General features: G+C 42.6%; 1 protein-coding gene across 2 annotated transcripts in view; it reads left to right on the top strand.

Annotated features, from left to right (window-relative positions):
* EXOSC7 (exosome component 7) overlaps positions 1–16,699 on the top strand; it is a 51,271-nt gene that overhangs the window by 25,630 nt on the left and 8,942 nt on the right. For both annotated transcript variants that reach the window (XM_036883915.2, XM_036883916.2), the window contains 2 exons: positions 2,538–2,703; positions 6,674–6,744. In XM_036883915.2, coding sequence (XP_036739810.1) covers positions 2,538–2,703; positions 6,674–6,744 — 237 coding nt within the window. The remainder of the gene's footprint in view (positions 1–2,537; positions 2,704–6,673; positions 6,745–16,699) is intronic.

The following is a 16,699-nucleotide window of genomic DNA, read 5'->3' as shown; positions in this document are numbered from 1 at the left end:
CCGGAATTCATTCCTGAGTTCTTGAATATTTTTCTGTACCTCCATGAGCATGTTTATGATTTTTTTTTTTGAAATCTCTTTCAGGAAGATTCATGAGTTTGGTTTCATTTGACTCTTTCTCTAGTGTATGTATGGTTTTGCTTTGAAGCAGGTTCCTTTGACATTTCATATTTGTATGTGACATCCTCTAGTGCCCAGAAGGTCTACTCCTGGAACTGCTCAGCCCCTGGAGCAATATCTGGGGTTGCAGGGGAGTGGCATTCATGCCTGGGGGGAGGAAAGAGCTATTTTCTGCTTCCCGGCTGCTATGCCTGTGTCCACTGCCAGAACCAGTGGGCCGAGCACACAGGTATAAGCCTCTATACTTTGCATTTGTAGCTGCTGTAGGTGGGGCTTCCCTCTGGCCTAATGCCAGGGAAGTGTTTGTCAGCTTGCGAGCTAGGTGCGGGCTGGCTGGGAGGAAGGCGCAGGAGGCTGAATATCACAGTGGGGGTCCTTGGAGCTGGTAGCTAGCCAGGGGGCTGGAGGCCTGAACATTGTGAAAGTTCCCAACCTGCTGGGCAGAGTGCATCCAGACAATTTTGTCTACCTGTCCTTTCTCCTGAGCAGTAAACTCTGTGCAATCCTTGCCCCTTTAGCAGCCCTCTCGCTGTTAGGGAGTGTCTCAGACTGCCCACCTTTCTTTTGTCCCAGAGCCACCGGATATGGATCTCTGCTTTCCACAAGCAGCTGGAATCTCAGTCTTTCCAGGTATTTTGCCTGTCCTAGCTTTCCAACCTCCCTAATCACCAGAGCACCATACAATGTAGGTTTGTGCTCCCAGAGCAGATCCTCAGAGTTAGGTATTCAGCAGTCATAGGCCTCCACTCCCTCCCTGCTTTGTTTCTCTTCCTCCTGCTGGTGAGCTGGGGTGGGGGAAGGGCTTAGGTCCTGCTGGGCCATAGCTTTGGTTCATTACCCTGTTCCGTGAGGTCTGTTCTTTTCTCGAGGTGTATGCAGTCTGGCACAGTCCTCTTTCCTCTTGCTCTTTCAGTATTAGTTGTATTAATTATATTTTCATATTATATGCCGTTTTAGGAGGAGGCTTCGTTCTTACCTCTCATGCTTCCGTCTTAATTCCCTCCCTCCTATTCTTACTATACTATTTATATCTTGGCATTTTTCATCAAGGACAGGAAAAATTAATCATGATGCTTGTTTCATGTCCCTGCCCTGCCTCACTAAGGGAAGACTGTATGATCGGGGAAGCAAAGTTACTATACACTGAACAATATACTGATTATTTTAAGATTCATTCTTACACTCATATTAGGAAGTGCTCTACAAAAGGGACATTTAAATAAAGTAGGTGAGATTTTTTATGGCATTTCACAAATGGAATAAGCATGGTCTTGAGCCTTTACACAGCATTTTGCTTTGTTTGGAATCCCTCTGTTGGTCTGCGGTCTGGTCATCTTACACTCATCTTCAAGTTTGAGGTCTCCTATAACCCTCACCACTGACTGACATCCTCCCTAGCACCCCACTGCTGCTGTTTGCTCCCCTCTACTTCATTGGAGTGGCTGACTTAGGTTCTGCCTCTGCCTCTGCCTAGCACTGGGCTGTACCTTCCAGATGAGTGAGTGGATGGGTAGATGGACTGAGTACAGAAAGCTTTAATATATGGTTTTGTATAGTCCATACTGAAACAATGGGTTTCTTACCTTCTGCGCCTTATTCATTACAGTAAATGATTACTAGAGTGTTTACTTATCTTACAGATGTATTAAGGGTTATGAGAGTCGGGTTTTGTTAGGCCAAAACCTTCAAAAATTTCCTGTAAAACACTTTTGAGTAGTACTTAGGGTAGCAAATGTTGCTACTTCTTCACTCTTTATTGAGATAATTGGGCATAAGATTCAAGAGGCCAAAATGGAAAAGGTTTTCTCTTAAAAAATAACAAAGTAAAAGGGATAGCTTAAAATGTACCAGCCAGCAGTCTTTCTCTCCTATTCCATTTTACTGCTTTTGAGTGCAGTGATAATCTAAAGTTTATTAAGTAGCTCTGGTGTACTATCATACAAACCTGCTAAATCATTCCAGAAGGGTTATTGTACTTATGTGTGGTCTTTGATTTTGAGAGTATGATACATCATGTAACCCCTCTGTAAGCAGACTGATTTTCTGGGTCTCCCAGGCTTCCTGGGCCTGCCAGAGAAGATGACTGTGCTCTCAGGATGAGGGAGTCAGTTGTCACAGGCCAAGGTTCACTTTACCACTGCTCCCTTGTTTCTCTTTGGTTAAAGTTGGTTTCTGTTGGAAGTCCAGGCTCCTCCCATCACACCCAGTGACAAACCCAGGGCACAGTGCTGGTCCGGCTAACTGCTCATGTCTGAAGGCTGGGAAAGTGGTGGTTGCCATCTTTTCGTTACCTGAGTGGCTTTCCTTATAGCGCTGGCTGTTCTTGTGTTCTGCAGGGAAGCTAGAATAAAGCCTTGCACCTTTGATTTTTGCATTTGAGAAGATTCACCCAGCTTTTCTGTTGCCCTTCTATGTAGTTCAGCCAATGCTACCCCTGAATTTGAAGGTCGAGGAGGTGATGATCTTGGCACGGAGATTGCTAACACCCTCTCCCGGATATTTAACAATAAGAGCAGCGTGGACCTCAAATCCCTCTGCATTAGTCCACGGGAGCACTGCTGGATTCTCTATGTGGACGTGCTGGTAAGTATCACATTACAGTAGCTTTGTTGGAGACCAGTCGGCCTTCTTTCCACTCAGTGCTTTTTCTGCTCTTCAAGGGGCTGCTTTCAACTTCCAAGGTGAGATTAGTTGGAAAAAGATTGATCTCCTGTAATAGTGTTTTTATTAAATACAGCACATGTATAGTAGCCTACATATAAAGCCATCCTACAGTAAAGTTATAGTCATATCATGGCAGCACCTAAAATTATCCACAGAGGTTTTCAGGGAAGAAAAAAAACAAGGGATGCTTTCCAGATGGTGTCTGGCAGAGCTGATGGTAGGATTTACAGAGATACACATCCTTCTGCATGAAATGATGGTTTGCTCTTTACGTGCATTTTCATTTAACCCTTACAAATGTTTTATGACAGGGCATTGGTATTTGCCCATTTATAAGTGAAGGAGCAGGACACAGAGAGGTAAAGTAACTAGCCTAACAGGTCTCAGCTTGTGAGCAGTGGTTTTGGGCCTCACAGGCAGGTTTGATTAGTGCGGGTGCCTGCTTGTGACCTCACTGAGCCATCCTCCCTTGAAGACATCCTGTGCTCACCAGCTGTGTCCCTCATTTCCCAGGTGGGGACCCCAAGATTCTACCTGTACCTCCTCCAGCGTCTGCTACTGCAAACCTCTTTCTAGTCCAGCCCTCCCTTTCCTCCCTGTGCTGTCCCACCCAGGTGCTCCCGAGCTTGGGCTGGGTGCTTGACAGTCACCTCTCCCGTAGCTCTAGTTAATTTCGCCAGTTGCTTGTTTATGTACAGGCTTGTGGGTCCAGCTTATTCCTTTTCATTAAATTTTATGAACCTTGAGAATAGTGACTACTTCAAGTTGAAGACACAAGGCTAAGCCACTGACCAACAGATTCAAGCAGATCTTGTGGACTGATAGTGAACTTTGTGATGAGGAATAGCTTGGCTGTCTCTAAATGCTGGCCCTGCATGAAACCGGGTAAGACTTTCTGGGTACTTTTAAATTAATTTGATAGTAGAGTGAGCACAGTCAGCCAAAAGATAGCAATGGTGACCATGGTCCAGCCAGTTGGGGCTGTTCTGAATGCTGATGCTAATAGTGAAAAGTAATGAAATAATAAGTCCATTTGCTTTTTCTTATCTTTGATAAGCAGGAAGTACCTTGTAGTGTGACTCCTACCAATCAGGCAGTTTTGCAGGATCAGGTTTTAAGGAGGTGGGAATTGGCAGCCTGTGGTCCTTTCTGATGATATGCAGGCTTAGCTTCATAGCTTCCCAGAGAGGTGCAGCCCAACATGAGCTCCAAAGCCCCACCTTACACATCTGCAGAACATTACATCCTCTCCCTTTCCTGCAGAAAAGGTAAAGGCATGAGTGTGGTGGGGCAGCACATCTGTCCTTTGGTGAGACTGCTTGGTCCCTTCTCAGCATCTGTGTACGCTTGTGGCTCTGTAGGAGGCTGCCTCTGTGATAGGGCCTGATGCTCTTTTGATTCAGTCAAGAAGCCTGTTCTGTCAGTGAAAGCTTTTGCAAAACTCATGAACACGGGACAGTGTTTTCAGCTTAGAACCAGCACCTTCTTCCCTGAGCAGGGGATGTATGGTAAGGAGGAGTGTCTCCAGGTGCACTGTGTCCCTGTCATAGGCAGACCTTTCTTTTTAAGACTCCTTGCGTTTGGATTTCTTCTCTAATTTTTTTAAGTTTTATTTCTTTTGGACGAAGAAATGAGCTTTTGAAATGTAAACCTCAGAAAAGTTTTTAATGAATTAGAAAAACATTTTAAGAAGTTAGTTAATGAGATAGATCAGTTTTTGTCATTCACATAATTCACAACTATGGAGGGGCTTCTTTTCCATGAAAGCAAGTGGTTGCTTTCAACCTTGATGGGAGTGTGCCTTGTGTATGTGAGATAGGGGTAGACTTTTATTTGGGAATTAAGTTTTTATGCTATGTCTAAAAATATACTGAATATATTGAGTCCATGCTTGAAGGAAGGTGGTAGAAGTCCAGTCTTGTAACTGGGATTTCAAAAAATGAATCTTCTGTGATTTACTTTCACCAACTGGTCTGGATTGTTCTCAGGTAGAGCCCATCTTTCAAATATTCACTGGGCAACCTTCTGTGTTTTCATGCTTTTACATATTTTTTTCCCCTTAAGTGGGTTATTTTATGAGAGTAGAAATTTAACTTCATGGGAACTTTACTTTTCTTTGTCCATCATAGTTCCTTAATGGCACTGGTTTTCAGTGTAGAGGTGACCCTTGGTGGGGAGGTCAGTCACACAGCTGTCTTGTGATGGGCCCAGGAATGGGGATGCGGAACAGCAGGTGGTCTGGGGCACTGGGCACAGGAAGGAAAGAGCAAGGAGTCAGCATAGCATCTGGCCAGATGTCAGGAGGTGCTGAGCCCAGGGTTCTGCAGGAACAGTGTGGGGAGACCCAGCGGAGCAGGGTTCCTGTGGGGAGACACGTTTCCTTCTTGGTAGGCTCTACTCAACCCCAGGAGGCTAGCAGAGTAAATTGTGATGTTCCCCCTAAAAGAACCATTCTAGGATTTGTGTATCTAATAGGGAGGTGTGTTTGTGATCAACTATGTCTGCTCCAGTTGTATTCCTTCCCCATCCCTGTTATAGGAAGGATTTTATCCCCAGAGGGCGGGTCACCCGAGACCTTCTTTGGGACCACAGGCCCGACTCTAACACAAGATGTCATGCTAGAACCTCCCCTTCTCTGCCCAGCTCATCTGGGCCTATTCACACAGCTCAGTCGGGCAGCTTCGGGTCTCCATGTCCCACTCCACGCACCTTCCTGCTTCTTGGCTGTACCATTGTGCATAGCAGGAAGATTCTTGCTAGGCTGGGCCTGCTTGGCAGCAAGAGAGGAAGCAGGGTCTGTGAGCACCTGTTAATATGTTATGTGCCAGGTCTCATTTAATCCTCATGGCCACCCTGCAGAGCAGCAGCTTTGCTTTACTGAGGGGCAAACCAAAGCTCAGAGGCCACATAACCAGCAAGTGGCAAAGAAGGGTGTCAGGCCCATACTGCCTGACCTCTGTGATTGGGAGGACCAGGCATAGGGCCTGCCTGTCTTCTGCAAATAATCACCAGGCTCTTTCTTCACAACAACTGTTCTGCTGGGCTCTGCAGATACAAGAATGAACACACTTGACCGGGTCCAGTCCTCAGAAGTTCACAGTTCAGGGGAAGAGGAGACAATGACACATGGAAATACATGACTTTTCTTTCTACCGGTGACTTCCTCTCCTTTCTTCCTCAGGGCAGCCCAGTTGGCTTCACCTGTAACCTGAGGCCAAGGCTTCTCTAAAATGAGGACAGAGGATGTGTCACCTACTTAATACTGTGCTGTAACCTCCTCAGCTGAATGAGCACACAGAAGTATGGTCAACACTTTTGTCCATGAGCAAAAACTTGTATAAAAGACCTTAGTTTTTATTATACTTAACATAAAACACAGAGTGTTATGTGTTTGAGTGTCAGTTGTACATTGGTGATCACATACAGTAGTTTATCTACACTGATAAACATGATCTTGGTAACAGCTGTAGTCTCAGTGAATGTGCCATTTTCTGCTTTTTTGGAGGCCGGGCATATGTTAGCAAAGATGAGAGTAATGCCTTCAGTGCAATTGGGAGCTATTTGGGGCAAAATAAAGGTGATCAGTTGCTCCTCCAGTTTAGGCCCAACTGGGGAGATCTGCTGCAGGCTGAGGCCTCTGAGTGGTGGAACCACAGCTAGGGCCAACTGCTCTCGCATGCAGGGTGCTTGTAAGCACAGCCATGAGAAAGCGTTTGCAATTAGCATGAACACATGGTGAGTGTCAGTGAGCCAGGAGAAGAGCCAAGTTTTCGTTATGTTTATTTTATAAACAGTGAGCATTTCATGGGAACCAGTGCCCTTTAATTGGGGTGATACTTCAAGAAATGATGCTTACTATTTCTTCCCCCTCACTCCTTGTCTCCCTTAGTTGCTGGAATGTGGTGGAAATTTGTTTGATGCCATCTCTGTTGCTGTGAAGGCTGCTCTATTCAATACAAGGTAAGTCTTCCTAGAAACAGCCCCACAGGCCTGTGGAGAACCTGAGCAGGCACGTGAGGTGCAACACTGAGGACACTGCTCTTGAAGCTCATATGTGAAGATACAAGGGTTTAGCATTAAACACAGAGGTATTTAATGTTAAGCTCCAGAAAACAGATTTTACAAGTTAAAACAAAATATGTGTATGTGTTTCTGTATTTCTTCTTTGTATTGTTATTTTCATAAGGAACCGTGTAACGTATAGAAAAATACTAGAAAACTGCAGAGAACAAAAAGAGTAGAAACCAAGTATAGGTCAGTGTCCAAATACTGTGACTAGAGGAAAGTCTAGGGGACGGGGTGTTACCTGTTTTCTGCTCTGCTGTATGCCCAGCACCATGAACAATGCCGGTCACACTGTAGGCACCCACACAGTCCTTGACTGGATGCATGAATGTCCTAAAGGCAAGGTGGCAGCCTGCTCCTTGGTGTGAGTTAGAGCAGGAAATAGTCATGCTACTGTAGTTCAGCTTCCAAGAAAGGCTGTGTGTCAAGGGACATGGCACTAAACATTTTTAGAGTTGCCATTTCCACTGATGATTTGATTATGTCCCCTTTTCCCCTTCTGTGCACCAGGTTCTTCGAGGAAAGGTTGCAGCACTTAAAAATAAATATGTGGGCAGGGTGTTCATTCCATGAGGGATCTTTCTTTAAGGTAATGGGGAATCCCAGTATATTAGAAAATTAGGGTGGAAATGTCTAGGGTTATATTCTAAGGAAGTAATTGGATAAGTGAGCACAGATATTATTCAGAGATGCTTATTACATCTTTGTAATGGCGAGAAATTGAAAACAATTTCAATGTCCCTGCATAGGGGATTGAAATCACACAGCAGCATATTTAGAGGTTTGTTAATATGGAAAACCAGTCACTAAATACAGTCCTCTCATCCTGTTTGTTTTGTTATATTTTACTTTTTTACTTTTGTTATATTTTCTATCTGATATGTCTGGAAATATGTATATCCCCAAGTAGTCATTGTGATTATTTTCCAGTGTTCATATTATGAGCAATTTAACATTTATCTGTATTTTAGAATTTAGACCATCTATGTAATTTAAAGTAAAACAAAAACAAAGTTAAATAAATTTAGGCCATAAATCACAGGATGAAATATTTGCTGAGAATGAAAGCTGCAGGGTCCCTATCCCTTGCTGTGCTATGAGACCAGACTCCTGGCTGAGACTAGTTGAGGGGTGGGGCTGACACACGTGGCTGCTGTGGGGGTTTGAGTAGCAGATGCCAGCAGCAGCAGCCTGTGCTTGGGCTCTATTGGAGAAGAAAGGAAGTTGCCATCTGTTGTATTTCAAGCTTCAGAAATGACTCCCCCTCTGCCCACTGGTTTCCATGGGCACTAGGGCAAAAAGAGAGTAGAACCAGAAGAGGCTGTTTGCGTGTGGGGGAAGTATTGGGCAAACTATACATCAGGATGGTAAAGCCCAGCTGCTCAGGTTGGGGAGGACACCTGATAGTGGCATAGTCATAAGCCTCATGCGCAGAGCAGACATAGCCCTGCAGGTCTCAATGTATGCAGACTCTGTGGGGCAGCGGGTCCCCCTGGTCTATGGAGGGACCTTTTGTATAGTCAGGGTCCTTTAGAAGGGTAGGGGCCATTCTCTAGCCCTTCTGCCACAGGACGACGTGGCCAAAGTGTGGGAAGGGTATGTATGTGTGTGTGTGCATGCATTTTTACCAGCCAGAATTCAAACTGGTTACCTGATTTGCTCAAGTAGGATATTACTTAGGACTTAATACTCTGAGTGCCCCTGACATGGAGGCTTCAGCCAGGGCAGACCCAAGCAGGTATTCTTGGTTCTTGTGGACATTCTCTTGCTGAAGATTATGTGCTCTGGACCTTGCCTTGTCTAGGGACAGCCAACAGGACTGAATCATAGGGGGCTTTTAGAGAAATAGGGAAAAGCACCAATGCTGTTACATTACAGTAGCTGGATGCATCACCTCTTCTTTCCTGGCTCTTCCACCCCAGTCTAGAATGAGTTTAATGTATTTTCCAGCTCAAGAGTCAGAATGTTGCCAGCCCCCCAGAAGACCTCTTACCCTCTACCCTTGTGCAGTCACCACACTGTTCTATAACAGTAGAAGGCTTTGTGCTTCATGTAAACGAAATCACATGGTGTGTTCTCTTTAGTGTCTGCCTCATTCACTGAGTATTATGTTTTGAGACATCTCTGTGTTATGGTTTCTAGTCATAGTTTTTTTTTTTGCTGTATGGTATGCCATTGTGTGAATATGTCACAGTTATGTATCCATTCTATTGTTGAGAGATATCTGGGTAGTTTCCTGTTTTTAGCTAATACAAATAGTGCTGTTGGGTGGGGGTGAAACTTCTGGTCATAGGGTAGGGCTATGTTTAGTTTTTTTTTCTTTTTTCTTTTTTTGGTATCATTAATGTACAATCACATGAGCAACATTATGGTTCCTAGACTCCCCCCCCCATTATCAAGTCCCCACCACATACCCCATTACACTCACTGTCCATCAGCGTTATAAGATGCTATAGAGTCACTACTTGTCTACTCTATGCTATACTGCCTTCCCCAGGCTCTGTTTAGTTTTAGTAATGATTGCAAAACAGTTTTGCAAAGTTCTTTTACCAAATGATGCTCCCACCAGCAGTGCATGAGTTCTGGATTACGCCAAATCTTTGCCAACCCACATTTTTTTTGTCTTTGTAATCTCAGCCATTCTGGTGAGTGTGTCTTCGTGTATCACATCGAAGATTTTTTTTTCTTTTTCTTTGGTATCATTAATCTACAGTTACATGAGGAACACCCCTCATCACCAAGTCCCACCCACAAGCCCCATTACAGTCACAGTCCATCAATGTAGTAAGATGCTGTAGAAACACTACTTGTCTTCTCTGTGTTGCACAGCCCCTCCCATGCCCCTCCATTATACATCCTAATTGTAATGCTCCCTTTCCGCTCTCCTCCCCCACTTATCCCTCCCTTCCCACCCATCCTCCCCAGTCCCTGAACCTTTGGTAACTGGTAGTCCATTCTTGGGTTCTGTGATTCTGCTGCTCTTTTGTTCCTTCAGTTTTTTCTTTGTTCTTATACTCCACATATGAGTAAAATCATTTGGTACTTGTCTTTCTCCACCTGGCTTATTTCACTGAGCATAATACCCTCTAGCTCCATCCATGTTGTTGCAAATGGTAGGATTTGTTTTCTTCTTATGGCTGAATAATATTCCATTGTGTATATGTACCACATCTTTATCCATTCATGTACTGATGGACACTTAGGTTGCTTCCATTTCTTGCCTATTGTAAATAGTGCTGCGATAAACATAGGGGTGCATCTGTCTTTTTCAAACTGGGCTGCTGCATTCTTAGGGTAAATTCCTAGAAGTGGAATTTCTGGGTCAAATGGTATCTCTATTTTGAGCTTTTTGAGGAACCTCCATACTGCTTTCCACAATGGTTGAACTAGTTTACATTCCCACCATCAGTGTAGGAGGGTTCCCCTTTCTCTGCATCCTAGCCAGCATTTGTCGTTCTTAGTCTTTTTGATGTTGGTCATCCTAACTGGTGTGAGGTGATATCTCATTGTGGTTTTAATTTGCATTTCCCTGATAATTAGCAATATGGAGCACCTTTTCATGTGACTGTTGGCCATCTGAATTTCTTCCTTGGAGAATTGTCTGTTCATATCTCCACCCATTTTTTATTAGGGTTATTTGCTTTTTGGTTGTTGAGGTGTGTGAGTTCTTTATATATTTTGGATGTTAACCTCTTGTCAGATATGTGGTTTACAAACATATTATCCCATACCATAGGATGACTTTTTGTTCCACTGATGGTGTCCTTTGCTGTGCAGAAGATTTTTAGATTAATGTAGTCCCATTTGTTCATTTTTGCTTTTGTTTCCCTTGCCCAAGGAGATGCATTCATGAAAAATTTTGCTCATGTTTATATTCAGGAGATTTTTGCCTATGTTTTCTTCTAAGAATTTTATGGCTTCATGACTTACATTCAGGTCTTTAATCCATTTTGAGTGTACTTTTGTGTATGGAGTTAGACAGTAATCTAGTTTCATTCTCTTGCATATAGCTGTCCAGTTTTGCCAACAACAGCTGTTGAAGAGGCTGTCATTTCCCAATTGTATGTCCATGGCTCCTTTATCATATATTAATTGACCATATATGCTTGGGTTTATATCTGGGCCCTCTGTTCTGTTCCACTGGTCTATGGGTCTGTTCTTGTGCCAGTACCAAATTGTCTTGATTACTGTGGCTTTGTAGTAGGGCTTGAAATAGGAGAGCACAATCCCACCAGTTTTGTTCTTCCTTCTCAGGATTGCTTTGGCTTTTTGGGGTCTTTTGTGGTTCCCTGTGAATTTTAGGACTATCTGCTCTAGTTCATTGAAGAATGCTGTTGAAGTTTGAAAGGGATTGCATTGAATCTGTAGACTGCTTTAAGCAGGATGGCCATTTTGACATTATTAATTCTTCCTATCCAGGAGCATGGGGTGTATTCCAATTTACTGGTATCTTTAATTTCTCTCAAGAGTGTCTTGTAGTTTTCAGGGTATAGGTTTTTCACTTTCCTGTTTAAGTTTATTAATAGGTATTTTATTCTTTTTGATGCAATTGTAAGTGGAATTGTTTTCCTGATTTCTCTGTTAGCTCATCATTAGTGTATAGGAAAGCCAGAAATTTCTGTGTTGGAAAGCCACAAATTTTGTATCCTTCAACTTTGCTGAATTCAGGTATTAGTTCTAGTAGTTTTGGAGTGGAGTCTTTAGGGTTTTTTATGTACAATATCATGTCATCTGCAGATAGTGACAGTTTGACTTCTTCTTTACCAATCTGTATGCCTTGTATTTCTTTGTTTTGTCTAATTGCCATGGCTAGGACTTCCAGTACTATGCTGAATAACAGTGGGGAGAGTGGGCATCCGTCTTGTTACCGATCTTAGAGGAAAAGCTTTCAGCTATTTGCTGTTAAGTATGATGTTGGCTGTAGGTTTGTCATATATGGCCTTTATTATGTTGAGGTACTTGCCCTGTATACCCATTTTGTAGAGAGTTTTTATGATGAATGGATGTTGAATTTTGTTGAATGCTTTTTCAGCATCTATGGAAATGATCATGTGGTTTTTGTCTTTCTTTTTGTTTATGTGGTGGACGATGTTGATGGATTTTCGAATGTTGTACCATCCTTGCATCCCTGAGATGAGTCCCACTTGATCATGGTGTATGATCCTCTTGATGTATTTTTGAATTCAGCTTGCTAATATTTTGGTGAGTATTTTTGCATCTGTGTTCATCAGGAATATTTGTCTGTAATTTTCTTTTTTGGTGGTGTCTTTGCCTGGTTTTGGTAGAAGAGTGATGCTGGCTTCATAGAATGAGTTTGGAAGTATTCCCTCCTCTTCTACTTTTTGGAAAGCTTTAAGGAGAATGGGTATTATGTCTTCTCTATATGTCTGATGAAATTCAGTGGTGAATCCATCTGGCCCAAGGGTTTTGTTCTTGTGTAGTTTTTCGATTACCGATTCAATTTCTTTGCTGTTAATTGGTTTGTTTAGATTTTGTGTTTCTTCCTTGGTCAGTTTTGGAAGGTTGTATTTTTCTAGGAAGTCCATTTCTTCTAGGTGTTCCAGCTTGTTAGCATATAGATTTTCTTAGTATTCTCTAATAATTTTTTGTATTTCTGTGGTGTCTGTTGTGATTTTTCCTTTCTCATTTCTGATTCTGTTGATGTGTGTAGATTCTCTTTTTCTCTTAATAAGTCTGGCTAGGGGCTTATCTATTTTGTTTATTTTCTCAAAGAATCAGCTCGTTTCCATTGATTTTTTTCTATTGTTTTATTCTTCTCAATTATATTTATTTCTTCTCTGATCTTTATTATGTCCCTCCTTCTGCTGACTTGGGCTTCATTTGTTCTTCTTTTTCCAGTTTCAATAATTGTGACTTTAGACTATTAATTTGGGATTGTTCTTCCTTCCTTAAGTAGGCCTGGATTGCTATATACTTTCCTCTTAGAACTGCCTTCGCTGAGACCCAGAGAAGTTGGGGCTTTATGCTGTCTTTGTCATTTTTCTCCATATATTGCTTCATCTCTGTTTTTATTTCGTCATTGATCCATTGGTTGTATAGGAACATGTTGTGAAGTCACCATGTGTTTGTGGGATTTTACATTTTCTTTGTGTAATTTATTTCTAGTTTCAGACCTTTGTGGTTTGAGAAACTGGTTGGTCCAATTTCAATATTTTTGAATATACTGAGGCTCTTTATGTGGCCTAGTATATGATCTATTCTTGAAAATGTTCCCTGTGCACTTGAGAAGAATGTGTATTTTGCTGCTTTTGGGTGTAGAGTTCTGTAGATGTCTGGTAGGTCCATCTGTTCTAATGTGTTGTTCAGTGCCTCTGTGTCCTTACTTATTCTGTCCTTCAGAGTGAGTGGAGTGTTGAAGTCTAGAATGAATGCATTGCATTCTCTTTCTCCTTTTAATTGAGTTAGTATTTGTTTCACATATGTAGGTACTCCTGTGTTGGGAGCACAGATATTTATCATGGATTTATCTTCTTATTGGATTGACCAACTTATCGTTCTGTATTGTCCTTCTTTGTCTCTTATGACTGTCTCTGTTCTGAAGTCTATTTTGTCTGACGCAAGTACTGCAACTCCTGCCTTTTTCTCTCTATTAGTTGCGTGAAATATCTTTTTCCATCCCTTTACTTTTAGTCTGTGTATGTCTGGGTTTAAAGTGAGTCTCTTGTAGGCAGCATATAGCTGGGTCTTGTTTATTTGTCCATTCATTGACTCTATGTCTTTTGATTGGTGCACTCAGACCACTAACATTCTGGGTGATTATCGATAGGTATGCACTTATTGCCACTGTAGGTTTTAGATTCATGGTTACCAAAGGTTCAAGGTTAACTTCCTTAGTATCTGAGAGTCTAACTTAACTCACTTAACATGCTAGTACAAACACAATCTAAAGGTTCTTTTTTTTCCCTCCTCTTTCTTCATCCTCCATTCTTTATATAGTATGTATCATATTCTGTACTTTGTCTATCCCTTGATTGACTTTGGCGATAGTTAATTTAATTTTGCATTTGCTTAGTAATTAGCTGTTCTACTTTCTTTACTGTGGTTCTATTACCTCTGGTGACAGCTATTAAACCTTAGGAACAATTCAGTCTATAGCAGTTCCTCCAAAATACACTGTAGAGATGGTTTGTGGGAGGTAAATTCTCTCAGCTTTTGCTTATCTGGAAATTGTTTAATTCCTCTTTCAAATTTAAATGATAGTCTTGCAGGATTAAATAATCTTGGTTTGAGGTCCTTCTGCTTCACTGCATTAAGTACATCATGCCAGTCCCTTCTGGCCTGTAAGGTTTCTTTTGAGAAGTTTGATGACAGCCCGATGGGCTTTCCTTTGTATGTGATCTTATTTCTCTCTCTGACTGCTTTAATAGTCTGTCCTTATCCTTGATCTTTGCCATTTTAATTACTATGAGGTCCATGTCTTGGTGTTGTCTTCCTTGGGTCCCTTGTGTTGGGAGATCTGTTCATCTCCATGGCTTGAGAGACTATCTCCTTCCACAGACTGGGCAAGTTTTTAGCAATTACCTCCCTAAAGACACTTTCTATCCCTTTTTCTCTCTCTTTTTCTTCTGGTACCTCTATAATGTGAATATTCTGTTTGGATTGGTCACATAGTTCTTTCAATATTCTTTCATTCTTAGAGATCCTTTTTACTTTCTGTGCCTCAGCTTCTTTGTTTTCCTCTTCTCTGGTTTCTATTTCATTTATCGTCTCCTCCACTGGATCTAATCTGCTTTTAATACCCTCCATTGTGCTCTTCAGCGATCGGATCTCCGACTGGAATTCATTCCTGAGTTCTTGAATATCTTTCCGTACCTCCATGAGCATGTTAATGATTTTTATTTTGTACTCCCTTTCAGGAAGATTCATGAGGTCCATGTCATTTAAATCTTTCTCAGGAGTTATATTAATAATTTTACTCTGAACCAGGTTCCTTTGGCATTTCATATTTGTATATGGCGCCCTCTAGTGCCCAGGAGGTCTACTCTCTGGACCTGCTCAGCCCCTGAAGCAATGTCAGGAATCACAGGGGAGTGGTATTGGTGCCTGGGGAGAGGAAAGAGCTGCTTCTTGCTTTGTGGCCGCTATGCCTGTCTCCACTGCCTGAACCAGTGGGCCGAGCACACAGGTATAAGTCTCTATGCTTTGTGTTTGTAGTTGCTGTAGACAGGTCTTCCCTCTGACTGGCCTAATGCCAGGGTAGGGTATGCTGGTTTGCTAGCCAGGTGGGGCTGGTTGGGAGAAAGGTGCCGTAGGCTGTGTATCATGGAGGGGGTCCTTGGAGCTGTGTAGCCAGCCATGGAGCTGGAGCACCTGAAGATCTTGAAAGCTCCTAGCCTGCTGGGCAGAGTGCATCTGGACAATTTTGTCTACTTGTCCTTTCTCCTGACCAGTAAGCTCTGTGCTCCTTGCCCCTTTAGCAGCCCTCTTGCTAAGGACTTCCTTGTTAGGAAGTCTCTCAGACTGCCTGCTGTTTTCTTGTTGCAGAGAAGCCGGATGTGGATCCCTGCTTTCCACAAGCGACTGGAGTCTCAGTCTCTCCAGGAATTCTGCCTGTCTTAGCTTTCCAACCCCCTAATCGTGAGAGTACCATGCAAGCACCATGAAATGTAGGTTTGTGTTCCCAGAGCAGATCTCCAGAGTTAGGTATTCAGCAGTCCCAGGCCTCCACTCCCTCCACACTCCGTTTCCCTTCCAGCCTGTGAGCTGGGGTCGGGGAAGGGCTTGGGTCCCACCAGGCCACAGCTTTGGTACGTTACCCTGTTCTGTGAGGTCAGCTGTTTGCTCCAGGTGTATACAGTCTGGTGCAGTCCTATTTCCTGTTGCTCTTTCAGGATTAGTTTTATTATATTTTTCATATTATATGTGGTTTTAGGAGGAAACTTGTGTCTCACCTCTCATGCTGCCATCTTTAATCCCTCATGCTCATTTCACTTCTTAATCCACTTAATCAACATGAAAAGTAGTCGATGGATGCTGCTTGTATTCAGCGGTCCTGGCCAATGAAATGACACAGGTCAAGCTTATCCCTTTAACAACAGTGGAGGCCTTACCCTTTTGGTAACTTTACTGGCTTAAAAATCTCTTTGCAGAATAAGGAAATGCCAACTATTGATGTTCTCTTAGCCCACAGACTCTTTTTTTTTTTTTTCGGTATCATTAATCTACAATTACATGAGGAACATTATTTTTACTAGGCTCCTCCCTTCACCAAGTGCCCCCCACAAACCCCATTGCAGTCACTGTCCATCAGCATAGTAAGATGCTGTAGAGTCACTACTGTCTTCTCTGTGTTCCACAGCCCTCCCCGTGCCTTCCCCCACATTATACATGCTAATCATAGTGCTCCCCTTCTTACCCCACCCCTTATCCCTCGCTTCCCACCCATCCTCCCCAGTCCCTGAACCTTTGGTAACTGGTAGTCCATTCTTGGGTTCTGTGATTCTGCTGCTCTTTTGTTCCTTCAGTTTTTTATTTGTTCTTATACTCCACATATGAGTAAAATCATATGGTACTTGTCTTTCTCCACCTGGCTTATTTCACTGAGCATAATACCCTCTAGCTCCATCCATGTTGTTGCAAATGGTAGGATTTGTTTTCTTCTTATGGCTGAATAATATTCCATTGTGTATATGTACCACATCTTTATCCATTCATGTACTGATGGACACTTAGGTTGCTTCCATTTCTTGCCTATTGTAAATAGTGCTGCGATAAACATAGGGGTGCATCTGTCTTTTTCAAACTGGGCTGCTGCATTCTTAGGGTAAATTCCTAGAAGTGGAATTCCTGGTTGAAATGGTATTTCTATTTTGAGCTTTTTTAGGAACCT

This window comes from Manis pentadactyla, chromosome 1 (assembly GCF_030020395.1).
Source record: "Manis pentadactyla isolate mManPen7 chromosome 1, mManPen7.hap1, whole genome shotgun sequence".
Taxonomy (NCBI): Eukaryota; Metazoa; Chordata; class Mammalia; order Pholidota; family Manidae; genus Manis; species Manis pentadactyla.
Note: the sequence above shows the minus strand (reverse complement) of the source record. Positions and strands in the feature narration are given on the sequence as shown.